This window comes from Lissotriton helveticus, chromosome 11 (genome assembly GCF_964261635.1).
Source record: "Lissotriton helveticus chromosome 11, aLisHel1.1, whole genome shotgun sequence".
Classification (NCBI taxonomy): Eukaryota; Metazoa; Chordata; class Amphibia; order Caudata; family Salamandridae; genus Lissotriton; species Lissotriton helveticus.
In genome coordinates this window covers 930296910-930315792 of record NC_136072.1, presented here as the reverse complement: position 1 = coordinate 930315792, position 18883 = coordinate 930296910, and the positions used below count along the sequence as shown (strand labels likewise).

Below are 18883 nucleotides of genomic sequence, written 5' to 3'. Positions count from 1 at the left end.
GGGGTGTTGACAATACATGGCCTGATTGTGAACGTGGTAGACAAACAGCATACACCCTGGAAGGATTTGGACACACCTGGAGTACATGGCTTGGATGGCACTGGGGTACTCACTGGCCACAGACAGTGGCACCATTATGCAGCTTGAATATCACACTGGCTGTCGGCCCAGCCAGAGCAAGGAAGAAGGAAAGGTTTCTTGCATGTAAAACTAGTTCTCAGGCAAAGGAATCTTTGATGACTCTAAAGGGAATCTGCGATATTTGGGGCCCGATGTAGGTGGCAAATACCGGTCGGAAACGGCCGGTACTTGGCATCTTGAGATGTAGGGGGCCAGATTTTACAGATTCTGTAAATTTACTGAATCGGTAAATTTACAGAATCTGTAAAATACCGAATCGGTATTTTTACCGATTCAGTACCTTCCAGATGTAGGTGGGACTCTTCTGAGTCCCACAGGCCTTTAGGAGTCGGTATTTTACCACCCAATCCAATTGGGTGGTGAAATACCGAATCCAGGTGGGCATGCACATCTGTGCATGCACACCTGTGCCATGTGGCACACAGACATGCCCTAAGGCACACAAGCCTGTAATTGGGGTGCCAGAGGGTGTCAAAGTGACACCCCCTGCACCCTTGCAAGAATAGGTAATTACCGAATCGGTAAATACCCATTCGGTATTCCACATTGATTCCTATGGGCTTCAAGGCCCATAGGAATCAATGGGGGGTACCGATTCGGTATTTACAGAATCGGTAAATACCGAATCTTACAGATTCGGTATTTACCGAATCAGAATTACCTACATTTCCCCCCCTCTAATTTACCACTTCTTAAATACCGAATCGGTATGATTCGGTATTTTAGAAGTGGTAAATTAGATTTACCTACATCGGGCCCTTAGTATCCATGGATATCAGCAAAGATACTATGTTGCTTTAATTGAACGCGGAGACCTGACGGAGGCTGGAAAACTTTCCCTGAGCCACGGAACACTCGGGTTTGCATTGCCCTTACCTGTGACGGGGCTGCAAGGAGGACACGCTGTTTTTGCTGCCTGGTGCCGTTCTCCCCCGCCGCAAGCGCCGTATCCCATCAGGCGCAGCCACAGAGCGGGGGGGACGTGACACTACAATCCCCAGGAGCCCTCAGCTGGCAACGCCCGTATACGCGCCCGGAGGCGCTTGAAAAGGGCGTCGCCTGTACTGGCAGGCAGGTTGCTTTAATTGAACGCGGAGACCTGACGGAGGCTGGAAAACTTTCCCTGAGCCACGGAACACTCGGGTTTGCATTGCCCTTACCTGTGACGGGGCTGCAAGGAGGACTCGCTGTTTTTGCTGCCTGGTGCCGTTCTCCCCCGCCGCAAGTGCCGTATCCCATGAGGTGCAGCCACAGAGCGGGGGGGACGTGACACTACAATCCCCAGGAGCCCTCAGCTGGCAACGCCCGTAAACGCGCCCGGAGGCGCTTGAAAAGGGCATCGCCTGTACCGCCACGCGGGACGCGCGCGGGCGGTCGCCGGGCTGAGCCCGGTCAGAGGGCGGGCCGTCTTAGGCAGTCAGAGGCCGAAGGAGGCCGGGCTGGGCCAGAAACTCTGCCCATTTTGTCTGCTGTATCCCGGACCGGTAGGCATTTCTTTATGAAACTGGTTTATATTGTTCTTCGTGACTTTTTGAGCCTGACTTTAAGATCATCATTCCAGTTTTTATACATTCGATACTATGCCTAGTGAAACCAGAAGCAAGGCTGCAGCTGGAGGGACAAAGCTGATTGGGACCCTTGATGACTTCATTATACGTACAAATACACTGATAGATCAAGGAATTGTGCTATGGAGAGAAGGGTGTCCCAGGATCTAGCATTTGCTAAGAGGTTATCTATGGGCCATATTGCAGAGGCCCGCAGCCCTGTAAACATTGTGGGCCAGATAACCCCATAGCAAATAAGTGTAGAGGTCCATAACAACATGACTACCCAGCCAGAACTCCGGGACTCTATTTCCTCTGAATCACAGTATTTGGCACCATCAGGGAACATCTTAATTACTACACAAATAGACCCCCAGGTGGAAAGTAGTAATACTGAGCTACAAGGGATAAGGGAGGGAGCCATCCCAAAGAATAGGCACACTAAAAACATTCCCACTCTCAAAAAGAAAAATCGAACACCCGTACATAAATTGGGTCCTGTAAACAGTATAGAGCTAATGAGGAGAGCTCCCAGAGAGGACACTAGGAAAGAAGCAGTCAGCCCATTAACGATGCCTTTGGCTATTGATGACTCTACCCTAGATGATACTCTGGCGGATATCTTTAATAATAGCTCCACACCCAATAGTACAGCTACTAACATAGAGAGGGAAGATCCTTTCATATTGACATTAAAAACCCTTATTAAATCCCTGTTGTCTCCTTTGGAAAATAAGCTTTTGGCAATAGAAACTCAATTAAATGCTCTGCATAAGGACATAGAAGCCTTGCGTCCGATTCAAACTAAAAAATTAGCCCATCCAACCCTCCCTGTAAATAAATTACAAATAACAAATAAACCTTTAGCTGAAGTTACAAAATCAGCCCCTAAAACACCTCTGTTAAATCCCTGCCCTCCTGCGACAAGTAAAGACTCAGTTAAACCCACTGCAATGACTGAGGTCAATAAAAACAAACCAGAGACCGTAAATACCCCTATCCACACTGCTGAGATACCTCCCCAAGACAAGATGGAAAAACGTAGAGGGATCAATTTACCACCAGATGCCTGCCCATACGTGGTAATTTTAACTGGGGTTCCCGAATTAGCTGCCCAGGCCACTGAATCATTTTGGGCACTTAAAAATAAAGTGTTTCACTGGTTAAATTCTAACCACCCCCTCCCACCGGATATAACCAGTAACATTTTAATGGTGCAGCGGGTTCCTTGGGTGGGGAAAACCAAAAAGAGATTACAAGGAGACTGTGTGGTGATAACCTTTGATGACCCCAGATCAGTGGACCATATCTGTCTAAAGGCCAAGAGGAATAATGGAGTAACAATTGTGGCAAGACCACTCTCCTTTTTCTATATGCCAGCACAGACCACGGACAATAGATGGAGTTGGATGAGGGGCTCGAATTATCCTCGGGGAGGGTGGGGCCACGAAATGTATAGGGAGGCAAATGATGGATGGACTACAATTCAGCGAAGGGGGGGGGGAGAATACATCACGCGGATCAATATCAACACTCAGAATGGAGGGACCCACAATATGTTCCGTTCTCCATCCCCTGCTTCAATCGGTTTAGCGATTTGGAGGAAGTAGATTTCATTACAAGACAGGAGGCTACATTATGCATTAATCCTTTTAATGCAGCTCTCACACAGCCGCTTACGTCACAAAGGTAAGAACAAGAATTAGGTGACATCATAGTATCCATAAAGGCCAGGTGCCAAGGGAGATCAGCCTCTTTTAAATGCGGCTCTCAAACAGATAAGTTGCCTTTACTACTCCTTGTCTTTGTTAATGTTAATCCTTGATATTGATAGTTCTTTCTTACTGCTTATTGCTTTGTCTATACATATGTATGATACTGCTTATATGTATGCTATACACCACTGGTGCTCGTGCTGATCCCCATAAGGGCTTGTTTGTTCCCAATTACCGGCGCTTGTGTTACCTTCGCTGTAACCCCTCCCCAAGACTTCCAATTTTCGGTTGTCTTCCCCGCACCGTGTGTCTTCCCTGTACCCCCAGGCCACTCGATTTCACCCGCCTTATACACGCCGACCGCTCACGGCTCCCGTTTATTTCTAACATCGGCCCTTTAATAATGCCTTAAATTCTAAAATGGACTTCACCTGGTTCTTAAAACGCACCCCGCTGCCCGTTTCCCCTCGCGCTGTGTTTCCGATACCATCCCGGTATCTTGCGGCGCCTCGCGTCTCCCGCATTAGAGGAATGACCCTCGGCAGCGGCGGCGCAACGCCCCCTGCCTCCTAAGGGTCATTCCTCTTCTCCCAGCATCATCACTGCCTCGAGCACGTCAGTTGCTGTGAGGCTTTCCTCAGGTACCGACGGATAGCTGCTCTGATCAACTCCTTAACATAACCTTGCCTAAATACGTCCATAGGACAAACGAAGGCATTCTCTGGCAAGCGCAGGCACAAATTTACATAATTTTTTTTTTTTAAAACGTGGCATTTATACAGATAAAAAAAAAAAAGAGGGAAGATAAGAGGCAGGTTAAGCCTTCTGTTTCTATTATCACTAAACAAAATGTCAGATATGGAGAGCGAGGATGCTACGGCTTCCTCTCCCTCTCACAATAGTGACGCTTTCAAAAACTTTCTGAAAAAGGAAATGAGAGCATGCATGCTCGATACCTTTAGCGAGGTAATGTCTCGTAAGAGGACCCTCAGCGACCTTGGGCAACACCCTAATGACCCTACAAAGCTCAAAGCACCTAGGAAAACCAAGCACACTATAGAGAGTCGTGCGGGGAACTTTGGAGGTCCTAGCACCTCTCTGGATTCGGGAAGCCTTAGCGCTCCAAGAGGCATTGGTGCCCCTCGCGGCACAACTAGGCTGGGTACCCTTGGCGGTACAACTCTGGAAGGTGTCCTAAGCGGCACGACTGGTCATGGTGCTAGTGCTCTTTCCGATACCTACTCTGACCTGGAGGAGACCTTCGAGGAACCCTACGACGAGTTTATTTTCGATCCTAATGATTACCTTTCCAACGACTCAGACCCCAACTCGTTCCCGGATTTAGACCCTCCTTCCTCCTCCAAGGATACCATCCTCGACCCCCTAGGGGAAGAAATGTTTTCCCCTGTCAATATCTCACGCCCCAATAGCTCTAAGTGGTCCCCCCAGGAACATGTCGGCAAGTTTATAACCAAATGGTTGAGAAACTCCTTGGAAAATGATACAAGGAACATTATGCGCGCTGAATGCCCGAGACCATGGATGGGGATAAGGTCTGCCAGACCCCCAACCTTGACCCAGACCTTATAAAATTTCTCTTTAAACTGGGAAAGGACCCTAGAAAAGGGCTCGAAAGAGCATTTAAATCCTGCCAGGACCGTCTACTAGACATCCTAGGCCCTCTCACCAAAATCCTTGATCTTGCTGAGGAGTCCTATATTTCAGATACTCCCCTCGACACTGCGCTCATCAGGGGTTGGAGCCAGAGAGCCATCGTTCTCCTAGGGAACGCCAACTCAAGCCTCAACATGGAAAGGAGAAAAACTGTCTTAAACAGAATTAACCCCAAACTCGGGGACCTGGCCGACAAAGAACCTTCTTCCGAACCTCAAGGCCTACTCTTCGGGCAAGATATGATTAAGTCAATTGGCAGATACGTCGCGACCTTTACGGCGCTTGATAGGGCTCAAAGTAACCTGAAAAAAGTCTTCCCATCTAATGTTTTTGATCAGGCCGGAAGAAGGGGCCGTTCTTCCGGCCGTGCCAACTTCCGGCCCTATAACTCCGGCAGAGGAAGAGGTGGTGCAGGAAGGGGATACTACCCCTCGAACAAGCAGTTCTACCCCCAACGAGGAGCTCGTGGTTCCCGAGGCAGAGGCTTCCCCTCCCGTGGAGCACCTAATACCAACACCTCAAGTAAGTACCCCCCTTTCTCCTTCCCCTCCAAAGGTCGGGGGAAGGCTCAAATTGTTTTACCATGTCTGGGAAAGTTATACTCAGGACCCGTGGGTCCTACAAACTGTCCGCGGGTTTATGATAGATTTCGTGGACATTCCTTACCAATCCACGACTCCAAGACCCTTGAACCTCCCCCCGGAACACCTAGCTATCGCCAAGGAGGAGGTCTCCTCTATGTTGAAAAAGGGAGCTATTATCGAGGTTCCTTGGTCACAAAAGAATTTTGTAAGTACCCTCTTTCTGGTAGAGAAAAAGGACAAAGGCTGGAGGCCAGTGATAAATCTACGGGAAGTAAACAGATACCTGGTCTATCGCCACTTCAAGATGGAGGGCATCCATCTCCTCAGGGACCTTCTCCTCCAAGGAGATTGGCTAGTCAAGCTAGACCTAAAGGACGCCTACTTTACTATACCTATGGCCAAGGAACACCAATCCTTCCTCCAATTTATTTGGGACGGACACCTCTACCAATTTCAAGCTCTCCCCTTTGGTCTCTCTTCCGCCCCATGGTGTTTCACCAAGGTCATGAGAGCCATTGTTTCGATTCTCAGAGCAAGAGGGGTTTGCCTAATTATTTACTTAGACGACATCCTCATCATGTCTCAAACCCAGGGACAAATTCTAGAAGACCTCAGGGTCTCCATGGAATTGATAGAGGATCTCGGCTTCATTATAAACAGAGAGAAGTCCATCCTGACTCCCTCAAAATCCCTGGAGTTTTTAGGCTTCACCGTGAACACCTCAAGCTGTCTTCTTTCACTGCCGAAGAAGAAGATCGCGAAAATCCGAAAAGAAATCAGGTTTGTCCTGAAACATCAATCTCTCTCTCTACGAGAACTAGCCAGGCTCTTGGGTCTTCTTTCCTCTTCGATCCAAGCTATCTTCCCGGGCCCTCTAAACTACCGTGCTCTCCAGAGGGTGAAAGCCCAAGCCCTTCGGTCCGGCCTCTGGTATGGGGACAAGATCTCTCTGGATCAACCAGCAAGACTGGAACTCGCTTGGTGGCTGGACAATTTGGATGCATGGAACGGAAGGGCTATCTTCGGTTCCACCCCAGACTTTGTCTTGGAATCAGACGCCAGTCTCCATGGCTGGGGCGCTCGCCTCCTCGACCAGGACACCGGCGGAGTTTGGACCCCTTTGGAGTCCTCCCACCACATAAACTTTTTAGAGCTAACTGCTGGGCTTTATGCCTTGATGAGTTTCAGACACTCACTTCAGGGCAGATCTGTCCTTCTGAAAATGGACAACGTTTCTGCGGTCTCTTACATCAACCGTCTCGGTGGCACGAGGTCCGCGGACCTATCGGATCTGGCCAAGAAATTATGGATGTTCTGTCTAGAACACAAAATTTCTTTGAGAGCAGAATACCTTCCGGGGAAATCCAATATCTCAGCGGACTGGAACTCGAGGTTCCTTCAAGATTTCAGCGACTGGAAACTCGATGCGACGATCTTCAATTCCCTGGACACTTTCTGGGGTCCCTTCGACGTGGACCTCTTCGCAAGCAGGTTGACCTTCCAACTTCCCCAGTACTTCAGCTGGATGCCAGACCCGGGTGCTCTAGCTGTGAACGCTTTCCTCCAGCCTTGGGCTCCCCTTCGCCCTTACGCCTTTCCCCCCTTTGCGATGATTCAGAGGGTTCTTCAGAAGGTGAGACAGGAACAATGCTCCCTTGTTCTGATAACCCCTTTCTGGCCGTCTCAAGACTGGTTCCCCACAGCTCTGGAACTTTCTTGCGACGTTCCCTTCTTGATTCCCGCGACTCAGGGCCTCCTCCTAAACGCAGACGGAGAGGATCATCACCTGGTTGTTTCAGGGAGTTTGAACCTTCTTGCCTGGAAAGTGTCAGGCAATCTCACCAACTGTCTGGACTTTCGTCGTCTGCTCTCACTCTCCTCGGAGAGTCATGGGCACCCGGAACCCATTACAGATACAATAACATCTGGAAGAAATGGTCTAGTTGGTGCTTGGAGAGGAACCTGGATCCCGTGGAGGCTCCTATAGTCTCTATTGTTAATTTCCTTGTTGAAATCTACGATAATGGTCTCTCCTATAGATCAATTAACTGTTTTAGATCTGCAATTTCAGCCGGCCATGCTCTTGTCAACGGTAAAACGGTAGGTAAAAACGTTATTATCTGCAGAGTTCTTAAAAGCATTCGTCTTAAGAGACCCCCTCGTCCTAGATATCAATCAGTTTGGGATGTTAAACTATTGCTTGATCTTTTTTGTTCATGGCCTAATAATTCTCTCCTTAACAGGAAATGTCTCTCTATTAAGCTTGCCTCTCTCTTATGTCTAGTTTCTTGTCGCAGAGTTTCTGATGTCAAAGCTCTCGACATCTCTAATAGATGTTACGACATGTTTGGTGTTAAATTCGAAATATTTAGAAGAACTAAAACCATGTCTGATTCTATCTTTTACCCTAGTTTTGATTCTCACCCAAAACTATGTGTTGTTGATTGCATGAAGGAATACGATTCCAGAATGTCTAACCTTCGTCCTCCTGGTGCAAATCAACTTTTAGTTTCTTACGTTAGTCCCTTTAAACCCATCTCATCCTGCTCTATCGCTAGATGGGTTAAAATTTCTATGAACCTTGCTGGTATTGACCTGTCTAAGTTCCAGGCTCACTCTCTCAGGAGCGCTATGGCCAGCAAGTCTTTCTGGTCTGGTGGTAAGTTGGATGCTATCCTTAAATCCGCTGATTGGTCTAACGCCTATACTTTTGCACATCACTATTGTAAACCAATTGAACATGTTTCTGATGCAGTTATTCAAGGCTACCAACATGCATAATGTAGCCTCCTGTCTTGTAATGAAATTGCGATTCTCCTATTGACATGACCAGAGAATCTGGATTTCATTAAAGACACGGAGGCTAACATTATCCCTCCCGTCCCTCCCTGAGGGTAATTGTGAATTGTTATTTAATCTGGTTTACAATTATTTAATCCGTTTTACAACATTTTCATGCTCTCTTATTGTGATGTTTTGTTCATGCTTCTCATGAAGACACTTTCCTTCCTTCTCCTTGATTTACCTCGTCTTTCCATTTCAGACAATTCTAACTGATGAATCTACTTGGAATTCAAGATGGTCTCCGGTTCCTCATTCAAGTTCAAGCTTTGTTCCTCCGTTTCAACTTCTCCTGTCACTCGAGGCATTTAAAAGAGGCTGATCTCCCTTGGCACCTGGCCTTTATGGATACTATGATGTCACCTAATTCTTGTTCTTACCTTTGTGACGTAAGCGGCTGTGTGAGAGCTGCATTAAAAGGATTAATGCATAATGTTAGCCTCCGTGTCTTTAATGAAATTCAGATTCTCTGGTCATGTCAATAGGAGAATCGCAATTGACAGTCAGACAACGAGGCATTACAACCCTCTCTTTCTTTACCCACCCACAGTATGCCAATGGACAGTGATGTAAATGATTTACCACCTGACATAAGTATAAGACAGGAAAATGGAAAAAATTCTCCAAATATAAACGATACTGTAAATGTGATCAATATTTTGGAGAGAGAGAATAAAAAACACAATGGAGTAGATACCAGGAATAACGGTGGTACAGATTTAAACAAAGGCTTATGTACCATGATGTTTTGGAACGTGGCAGGATTGAAAACAAAAATTACTAATCCTTCCTGGGAGACTGTTACAAATGGTCTGGACATTATGGCCTTTCAAGAAACCTGGGTTATAGATCAGATACATTTAAATGGTTATAAAACATTCTGTACTCCAGCAGTTGGTGGTATACATGGAAGACCTAAGGGTGGTTTAATTACGTATGTCTCAAACGGATTAGGATATGAGAGGATACGTTTTTATTCTAAATGTGATTTTTACCATAAATTAGCAATAGATACTAAAATTGGATTGTGCTTTGTAATTATAAACTTCTACAATAATATTCCAGGCAGTATGTCCCGAAACATTTTGAAAATGTTAGCTAATGACCTACAATGTGAATTAGACAGCAAGGAAAAGGAAGTAATGATTTTATGGGGGGGGGTGATTTTAACTGTCCATTATGCACAAAAGGATGCAAAGGTATCTGTGGTTTAATGTTGGAGCAGGACATTAATCTTTCACATTTTAAACATACACAGACCGGGGACTTACTGAATGAATTATTGTTTGATTATGATTTGGGTTTTGTCAATGAAATGACTCAGCAACCAGTACCTTTTGTACCAACCTTTATTGGAAGGGGAGCATCCACTACCAATGACTTTAGCCTTTGCTCAAATGGCTATGGTCATAAGTTAGGCAGTTGTAAAATTTTGGATGCACCAATGAGTGACCACTTACCGCAATCACTTGAGATTGAGAACCTTTTTTTGGCTCGTTATAATGATACTGTACAGGTTGCCCCAGATGTTGCGCTAGGGAGACAGAACGGATATACTCACAAGTGGAGTAAGGTGGTACCGGAAGATTTTCTTAAAAAGTTGATAAACACTTGTGCCGATAATTTTAAAATTTGTTTAGACGAAGATTCCGATAGTGAAAGTATAATAGTGCATTTTAATATTATTGCATCTACTATCAAAGAGAATCTGAAATTAGTGTCAAAAAACGGTCTAAAGAAAGGCACCAGATGGTTCGATAGGATCTGTACTAAGGCCCTCACAGAGCTTAAGCATGCATTACATAAGGACCCATGAGACATTATCCAGATAAGAAATTTAAGGAAAGGCTATAATCAGGCCCTAAAAGGTAGAAGAAATGTCATTAAAAAGGGAGTATGGGAAGAACTCTGTACAGCCTCACAAACAAAATATATATCTGCCTTCTGGAGGGTGGTAAATGCCCCTCTTCCTTTTGAAACCACTAAAGCTCGGTTGGAAATCGCGATTAATGAGGATGATTGGGTCACGCATTTTTCCACCCTGTACATGCCCATAGATGAGGTGAAAAATACAGGCCTAAACCTGGAAGGCGACTTAGTGGAGGAAGAACATAAATTGAAGGTAACATTACCCGAGATTTTAATAAGTCTGGAAGCCACAAAAGGCAGCAAAGCGGCTGGCCCAGATGGAATCCCGGCAGATTTGTACAAGGCAAACAGTGAATTGTGGGGCCCGATACTTGTACAACTTTTTAATGCAGCTCTGGTGAGGGGACTGAGTCCTTCCTGGTTCACATCAATTATTGTACCTATTTATAAGAAGGGAAACAGACAAGATTGTGCCTGTTATAGGCCAATATCCCTCCTTGATTCATCAATAAAGATCCTTGGCAGAGTGATTTTAGCTAAACTGCAAAACTGGGCAGAGGAGTTTGGGGCAATCAGTGATTTACAATTTAGATTCCAAAAGGGTATAGGAACAACAGAGCAGGGTCTAAATTTATTCTTGATCCAACAGAAATACACCATGATAAAAAGGGAGCGTCTGTACTTTATATTTGTTGATCTTACATCGGCTTTCGATTGCGTGTCTCACTCTAAACTATGGGACCTGATGTCAAGGTTGGGCATGGAAAAGTCGATAATTCAATTCTTAAGGGAGTTATACTCAGGAGCCACTGCTGTTGTGCGTTATGGCAAAGGGGGGGAATGTAGCAGGTCTTTTGGAATAGGACGCGGAGTGCATCAGGGGTGCGTCCTGGCCCCCTTTCTATATTCTATATAAATGGCCTGGAGAATCATCTGCTGCAAGAGTGTGGGGATATGCCTAAGATTGGAAAGAGATTTATCCCTGCACTATTGTATGCAGATGATGCGGTCCTAATGGCTCGTACCCCTATGGCCCTGCAAAAACTGATAACATCCTTTAATCAGTTCATGCTAAGCCTTGATTTAAAAATAAACTGCAGTAAGATCTTTTCTATGAATTGTGGCACACGCATTAAAAAACAAATGAAATCGATGTACATAAATAACGCCCCATTAGAAAGAACTTCTACCTTCCCCTATCTTGGAATCTTGTTTCGCGAGACCGGCTCTTGGACAAGTGCGGTGAAGGCAAGAACACTATTGTTTTCTAAGACAATTATGGCACTGAAGAGCTTCATAAGAAAACTGGGAATGAAACCGATCAGGGAAATTTTAACAATTTATAATGCTACGTGTGTATCTGTGGCAATGTATGGAGCTGGACTCTGGGGTTACTCTAACATAAAAGCACTCCAAACAGTTGAAAATAAATTTCTACGGCACAATCTATCACTACCAGAAAGTACAGCGACTTTTACTTGCCATGCTGAGCTGGGGCTGCCGTATATTTCAGACACAATTAGAATACAACCCATTCTCCTATGGCACAGAGTCTGGACTGTGAACGAATGTGTACTAAATCGTGCCATATTACAGGATGTTTTAAAACTTGGTAGAGCAAACGGAGTTGAATGGTTAAACTATATTAGAACATTCCTGAAGGAAATTGGCCGTTCAGAATACTTTGATGATCCGTCTACTACGGTACACATCCCTAGAAAAGTTCTGAAAAGACTGCCTTAGAGAAAAAAGACTGCTTGAAGAAACCAAGAAAAATTCTGTCACTTCACACCAGTTAATCTTAACCAGAGATAAATTACAGCCGTATTTAAGTCTACATATGCCCAATTACGACAGATTTCTTTTAACACGTTTCAGATTTAACATCATTTTTAGATTATTTACTTTCCCTGAAATGAACTCGTGGTCTAATGAATTACCTGTATGCCCCTGTGATGAAAAATCTGTACAATCTAACATACATGTTTTATTTTTCTGTAAATTCTACACACTGCCACGCAGAAAACTGATCGTGCCTATTCTAAAGGAGATGAATTTGTATAGATGTCGCCCAGCGTTTTTAGAATTACAAAAAATGGACAATGTTTTTACTGTTGCCTCGCTATCTGAGTATTTTAAACAGGTTTTTAAATATCGGAAATCAATTTGTTTAAACGAATCGTAACAGTGTAAATACTATGTAAATACTATGTACTATATTAATATCTTCCCGTGTAAATTGCTGTACTATTCAAACTTGTAAATGAACTGTCATTTTCTGTTGCTTTTATGGTTATTGCTTTTTAACCGAATAAAGTACTTTTTGATCTTTGATCTACTATGTTGCAGAAGTAAGGAGTTCCTCCTTTCAAATGACCAATTGGCAGAGGAACACATACGGCATGCTGAAGGAGACACCAGGTGCTGGAAACACATAGCTTGGAAGTTAAGGCTCCCAATACATTAAGAACAATTCAGCGCATACTGTGGAATCTAAGAAAGTACCTAGCAGCACATAGCCTGGAAGCTACAAGTGACCCCGCTAGGACACAGCGGCGGCTCCTCCACAGTGCGAGAAGCAAAAACATAAAACGGTAATAACTTTTAGTTATTACCATTTTATGTTTGCTTTGCGGGCAGGCTGGTGGGCGGGGCTGCTCTGCTCTCTGAGCAGGGCAGGGGAGGAGTTGTGTGCCCACTCCTGAGTGTGCAAAGACTGTTTGGTCATCCCTCTTGTGCCTCCCAAAACAGTCATGCGCACTCCCCTGTTCTCCATGCAGGCTGCATAGCAGCCTGCATGAAGAACATGCCCACCTCTCCAGCCCCTGGCTGAGCCCCGTGTTACGTCACTTCAGACCAATCACAACGCTGCTTGTACCGTTGGGATTGGCCTGGGGAGGGAGCCTGACTGTCTGCTACCTGTTCCATTCGGAGGCAGAAGAGCAGGAGCCGAGAAGACGCGCGACGCGGCCTCGAGGTAAGTTTTAAAATATATATATATTTTTAATTATGACTACTCCCCGTGCGACCCCCCCCCCCCATGTTCCCCCCCACCGTGAGCCATGCCGGTGGCATTTGCCAGAACACATAGTACAAGAACAAATGGCACAAGTAGATGGCCTTCAAATAATATAATATTGCTTCCTAGTCATAAAGGAACTCAAAAAGATTCTGCCATTTTTTCCACAGTCATCTAGGCAGCTGCTGATTCAAGCATTGATTATTAGCGAGCAGGACTACTGCAACGCATTGTATGTTAGCCATACAGGGTATTTTAAACAGAGATTGAAGTTAATCCAGAATGCTGCTGCCAGATTTGTACTTGGTCTCCATAAATCTAAGAATATATTTATGCATCTCAGAAAACTTCATTGGCTCCCAATGCAGAAAATATGCTGGCTCCATGCCCTCTGCCTCTGTCATAAAGTCTTTTATTTGGCTCTTTGTATGAATTATATTTCCACCCTGTTTAAAAAGTACCCCACAGGATGCTTTGCTCAGCCTTACTCAATTTGATGATTGTGCCTAATTTTCAGCAAACAAGACTTGGTGGGTGCGTTTTGTCAGTAATTACTGCCCAAGCATGGAATACAGGATCCCCCACTGGGTCTGAACAGAATTTGTTCAAATTCTGCAATGCCTCAAAAACACAGGTGCATATTACCAAGCCCCTATTGCCACCACAACGTCACTTTTTGTGACGTTGTGGTGGCTATAGTATTAGCGCCCTATTACCAAGGCAGCATTAAACCACATAACGTGGCTAAAAGCCACGTTAAGTGGCTTAACGCTGCCTTGGTAATAGGGCCCCTTTCACGTTAAAATTAGCATGAGAGGGGTGTGCAGTGGGTGTTGCGGTGGGCGTTCCAACGCAACACCCATTCACTATGACGCTGCCACCTATTATCAAGAGAGGCGATAATAGGTGGCAGCGCTGAACTTAAGGCCAGGAAAATCCTGATCTTAAGGTGGCGAAATGAGGAGAAATGCTTCATTTCTCCTCGTATTTGCTTTTTCCATGTGTGCTGCCTTGTGCAGCACACATTGAAAACGCAAAACTCCAAGGTTTGTTTATGTACAGGAAGGTGTCCCTTCCTGTACAGAAAAAACCCTTTTTTAAAATGCCATTTTTTAACTTACATGTGTGCTACATAAAGCAGCACACATGTAAGTTACAAAATGGCATTTTAGGTGTACATAAAGCAACCTCCCTGCTCGCAGACACCCTTGCACTCTGGTGCAAGGGTGCCTCGGTTGGCGTTAAGTCATGAGACTTAGCGCCATCGAAGGGGGAAGCGCTAGGCTGCACCATATCCTTGGTAATATGGTGCAGCCTGGCTCTTCCAAAGTGGCGATGAGAGGCGTTAAGCCAAGGAGGCTAACGCCTCTCACCGCCACTTCCTAGATAATATGCCCCACATTTGTTTAATTATTCTAGGTACAATCTGTTTAACTGTGAGCTCAGTGCCAGGACACCCTCGGGTAGAACAGAATAGTAATAATAATCATCTCTGGGGAGACAGTCTGCACTGCTGCTCTCTCCTTCTACCTCCCCGCCCACCACACACCACCCACCTCTCCCTCCTCCACTCACACTTACATCGCCCCAATGCTTACCTCTGAGCCATCGCAGGAGGTAATAATCATCCTGGGCTGGGAGTCCGGGCAGCACATCCTTGATATTCTCATGGAACTGAGGAGACAGAAAGTGCAGCAGGTGGTTTAATGTGTAGCAAGGGCTGTTGAAGGTGTACAGTTGTGGGGCCCTATGCCCCCATGCAGTGATAGTAACAACAGAGACACAGTAATATAGTTAGTAGAACTGGCCCAGGGTATGTGCACCCGGCCCTTTTTATTACCAGGGTCATATGTCTTGTGACGCCTGAGTTGGATGGGTGTGGGGTGGAATGTTAGCCAGCCCTCAGGGAGTGGCTGGCACAGCAAAGACTATAACAGTGACCAGCAGGTCACTACATCCCTCCCAAACTTTATTAAAACTGGAACAACAAGTCCAAATTGTGGGAGAGAATAAAACAACAGTAGAAAACTTCCACTGAATCTATTCAGCTGCTTTCAGAACAGGACGATGGTACAACTGCAGCTTGGATCACCAGTTCTACTTGGCACAGTTCAGTGGTGAACTGCTGATCCGTTCCTCCCTGGACTCATGGCGTGGAAGTTTACAACCAAAGCCTATATGCACAGTTTACGGGGACAGTACATGTGAAATGATTGTGAATCTGGTAGATGTTACGTCTTCACAAAGAAGTCCTGGCTCCATGAACCTCAAGCCACCGACAATGGATGACATCTTGGTTGTTGTTGCAGCTGCAGAATGGTGGAGTAATTACAGGCATCCTTCTCTCACCAGGATGTCCCTATCACAGGTATTCCCCTCTCACAGGATGCCCCTGAGGTCCTCTTCACCAGGCTTCCACTGCACTGGGTGTACTTCATCGTGTTACTCCAACACCATACTCTAGGGTTGTGGAGGAAGCGCTAGGAGTCCCACCTACAAGTCCCTTGATCCACCTGGAGGGTAGTTGTTTCGGGATCGGACTACTCCTGCCATACAGATTCTGGTGCACCAGCATTGATAGGATGGTCTTTGGAGGAACCAGCTTACGACACAAGATCTTCGTCTTCCTGGGACCTGCGGGGGAGCGGCTGTGTACTCATCTCTCTTTTCGGGATCCCGCTCTCACCGGTAATCCCTGAGGCCCTTGCCCCTTGATCGCAACCGTCTGGTGTAGAGTGGTCAGATCCTCTTCTAGATCCCATGTCCGAGGTCACTCAGGACGTCCGGGCAGGACCACAATCCACTCTCCCATGTGACCCCAAAGGTGGATGATACCAATGGTCCAGCTTGCTCTCATCTGCAGGTGCCAGGTTTGCTTGGTGTAACCGAAGACTTCTGGACAGCCAGCCTCTCATGGTGCCACAGATGTTACATGGGTACTGTGCTTCGCTCCCAATGTTCTTTCACTCAGTCGTCTTCTGTACGTTGTGGTGTGCCAGATGTCTGATCACATACTTCGTTCTAATTTCGTATTTTTACTTTGGACTTCTTCTGTGGTGGCCTCATGCCACACAGTTTCCTTGTCTTTCACTTTGCGACGGGGTCTGGTCTCATCTTGTCTTACTCTTCTTCTATGACCAGGCCTCTCCATCTGACGTGCACTTCATACGGGTCTCCCTGGCCATGTCCTACCCCTAGGACAATGCTTTCTCCTCATCCAGTGACCAGACCTCTAGTCGTGACCTTCTTCCTTTCAGGACCTCTCCAAGGTCTTCATCCTTCGGCTTCAAGTCAATCTTCATCTTCTCTGACCTCCCGTAGGTCATCTTCTATGACCTCTTGCAGGCCATCTTCTCTGACTTGTCACAGGTCATGTCCTCTGACCTCTTGCAGATCATCTTCTCTGACCTCTCACAGGTCATCTTCTCTTGAAGACACAGTCCTGACGCCTCAATACTACGCCAATGTGGCTCTCTCCTTGCAGCCTCCACTTCGGCTGGCTTCACAGGATCTGTCACCTCTAGTGACAACCTGGGCCCTCTTCTTTGCAGGGCTCTCACACTCGGGCTCCTGTCCATACTGTCATCTTCTCCAATCTGGTCTACGGCCTACTTCTGACTGTGTACCCTCCTTTTGTCACTTGAGGTCACTCCTCCTTCTGGCACCTTGTGCGCTCAAGACCTGCACTTGCAGTGGCATCCTTTCACCACTTAGCGCATATGCCGCACAGTCCGCACTCTTTCTTTAGTCCTTCTGGGACTTGCTGCGTGGGGCTGTTGCCCTGTACAACACCCTCCATCCAGGTGCAGTATCTACTGTTGTCCTTACTGCTGCAGTGACCACCCATGGCCACTAGGTGTCACTGCATTCCTTCTCACAAACCCTTGGCAGCCTTTCCCCTCAAGGTTCCCTTCCTGCCACTGTCCAACTTAATTCCACTGAGGGAGGGAGGGCTCGCAGCAGCCTTTTCTATCCTGCAGTCCACTTTTCTATACTCTGTTTTCCATTGCCATTGGCCCTCAGCTGCCTTCCTTCTTAATGTCCCTTCAGGGCTCACTTTCTGACTGGGATTTAAGTCCTTGAGCTTACATGGCATGACCGGGTCTTGGGGTGTTTGCCACTTCAGTCTCTACCTATCGATCCCTCCCCCCATAAACTTGGAGTCACAGCAGCTGTCTCTGTGCTGCGTTGCGGTTCCCTTGCACTGTCCCATACCAGTCCTTTTCTTTTTCTTTCTGGCGCTGTTGAACACTGCTACTAGGTGGCAGTGTTGCACTTTTCCTAGCGTGGGTCACTGCAGCTTTCCTGACTCTGCGGCCTCTCATTGGAAATACTAACAATACAGGACACTCTCATTGCCAATCCCAGCTCAGTGCCTGGATGTCATGACTCTTCACTCCTCCCATAGAGTGCCAACCTGGTGGGGTTTGAGACTCCCAAAGCTGCCCCACTCTGATTCCATTGTTCACGGGTGGGGCCCTCGTGTTGCACCAAGCTCTGCAGCGGCCCCACCCGCTTACTTCAGCCTTAACAGCCCCCAGGGACTCCTTTTTTTGGTCTCGCGACCTATCAATGCGCGCAAGCGCATTGAGCGGAGCAAGAATTCAAGTGCTCAAAAAGCTTGTGAAACCAAGGGCTTTTTGCTGCGGTTTTCTTTGAGTTCACGTGAATCACGTGACCAAACAAGCACGCGCATCAGCCTCCCTCCCTCCCTCCTAATTGCATTTTTTCACGGCCGCACAGCACATCAAAGGGCTTCTCCCAGCGTGTGCTGTGCGGCTTCTCCTCCCCTAATTATTCATGGCTGGCCGGTGGCCGGCCGTACTTTCAGTTTCCCGGCCGCTCTGCATTATGAGGTACGTGTTGGTGACGATTTACACAGAACGCTTGTTTGTACTACTTGCCACTTCTTTTAGCTCCGAGTAAACCGACATCTTCCCCTTTTATTGACCTACATTCTTACATTTTTGTCCATCATTCAAACAGCTGAAAACAGTTTCATATTTTGCAGCGCGTTATACATGAGTTCGGTAACGGTAACTATTTCTTCTGTTAATAGCCAATGCTTGCCCCAATTAGTAACTTGGTATTGCATTGTAACTCAGATGAGTTAGTTAGCTGTAAAGCGCCTTAATCGTGGAGCAACACGAACACAGAGTCAAACAAGGCGCAGCAGAAGAGCTAGCTCTGTATGTATGGTTCCGCTACTCCGGCTGTATTATATAGTTTTCTGTCCTGAATTTGTTTTTCACCAGTGTGGCATGCTTCGGGTACAACAATGGAGACCGCGGCTTTCTTTTCCTATGCTTGGCTCGCCCATAAGACAAGGACATGAACAACATGAAAGGCAAAATTATTTTGTTTACAAAGAGACACATCGCGCTAGAACTTTAACAATGGCGGCCGCATCCTTTATTTTGTTGAGTGTGGCTGTCAAAATACAATCAGTCCTTGTACGGCAACATTCTAAATTATATTTCCCATCGTGGCACG

General features: G+C 46.3%; 1 protein-coding gene across 1 annotated transcript in view; it reads right to left on the bottom strand.

Annotated features, from left to right (window-relative positions):
• LOC144791328 (SEC14-like protein 2) overlaps window positions 1-18883 on the bottom strand; it is a 326084-nt gene that overhangs the window by 249967 nt on the left and 57234 nt on the right. The window contains exon 2 of the mRNA XM_078666003.1: window positions 14989-15064. Coding sequence (XP_078522129.1) covers window positions 14989-15064 — 76 coding nt within the window. The remainder of the gene's footprint in view (window positions 1-14988; window positions 15065-18883) is intronic.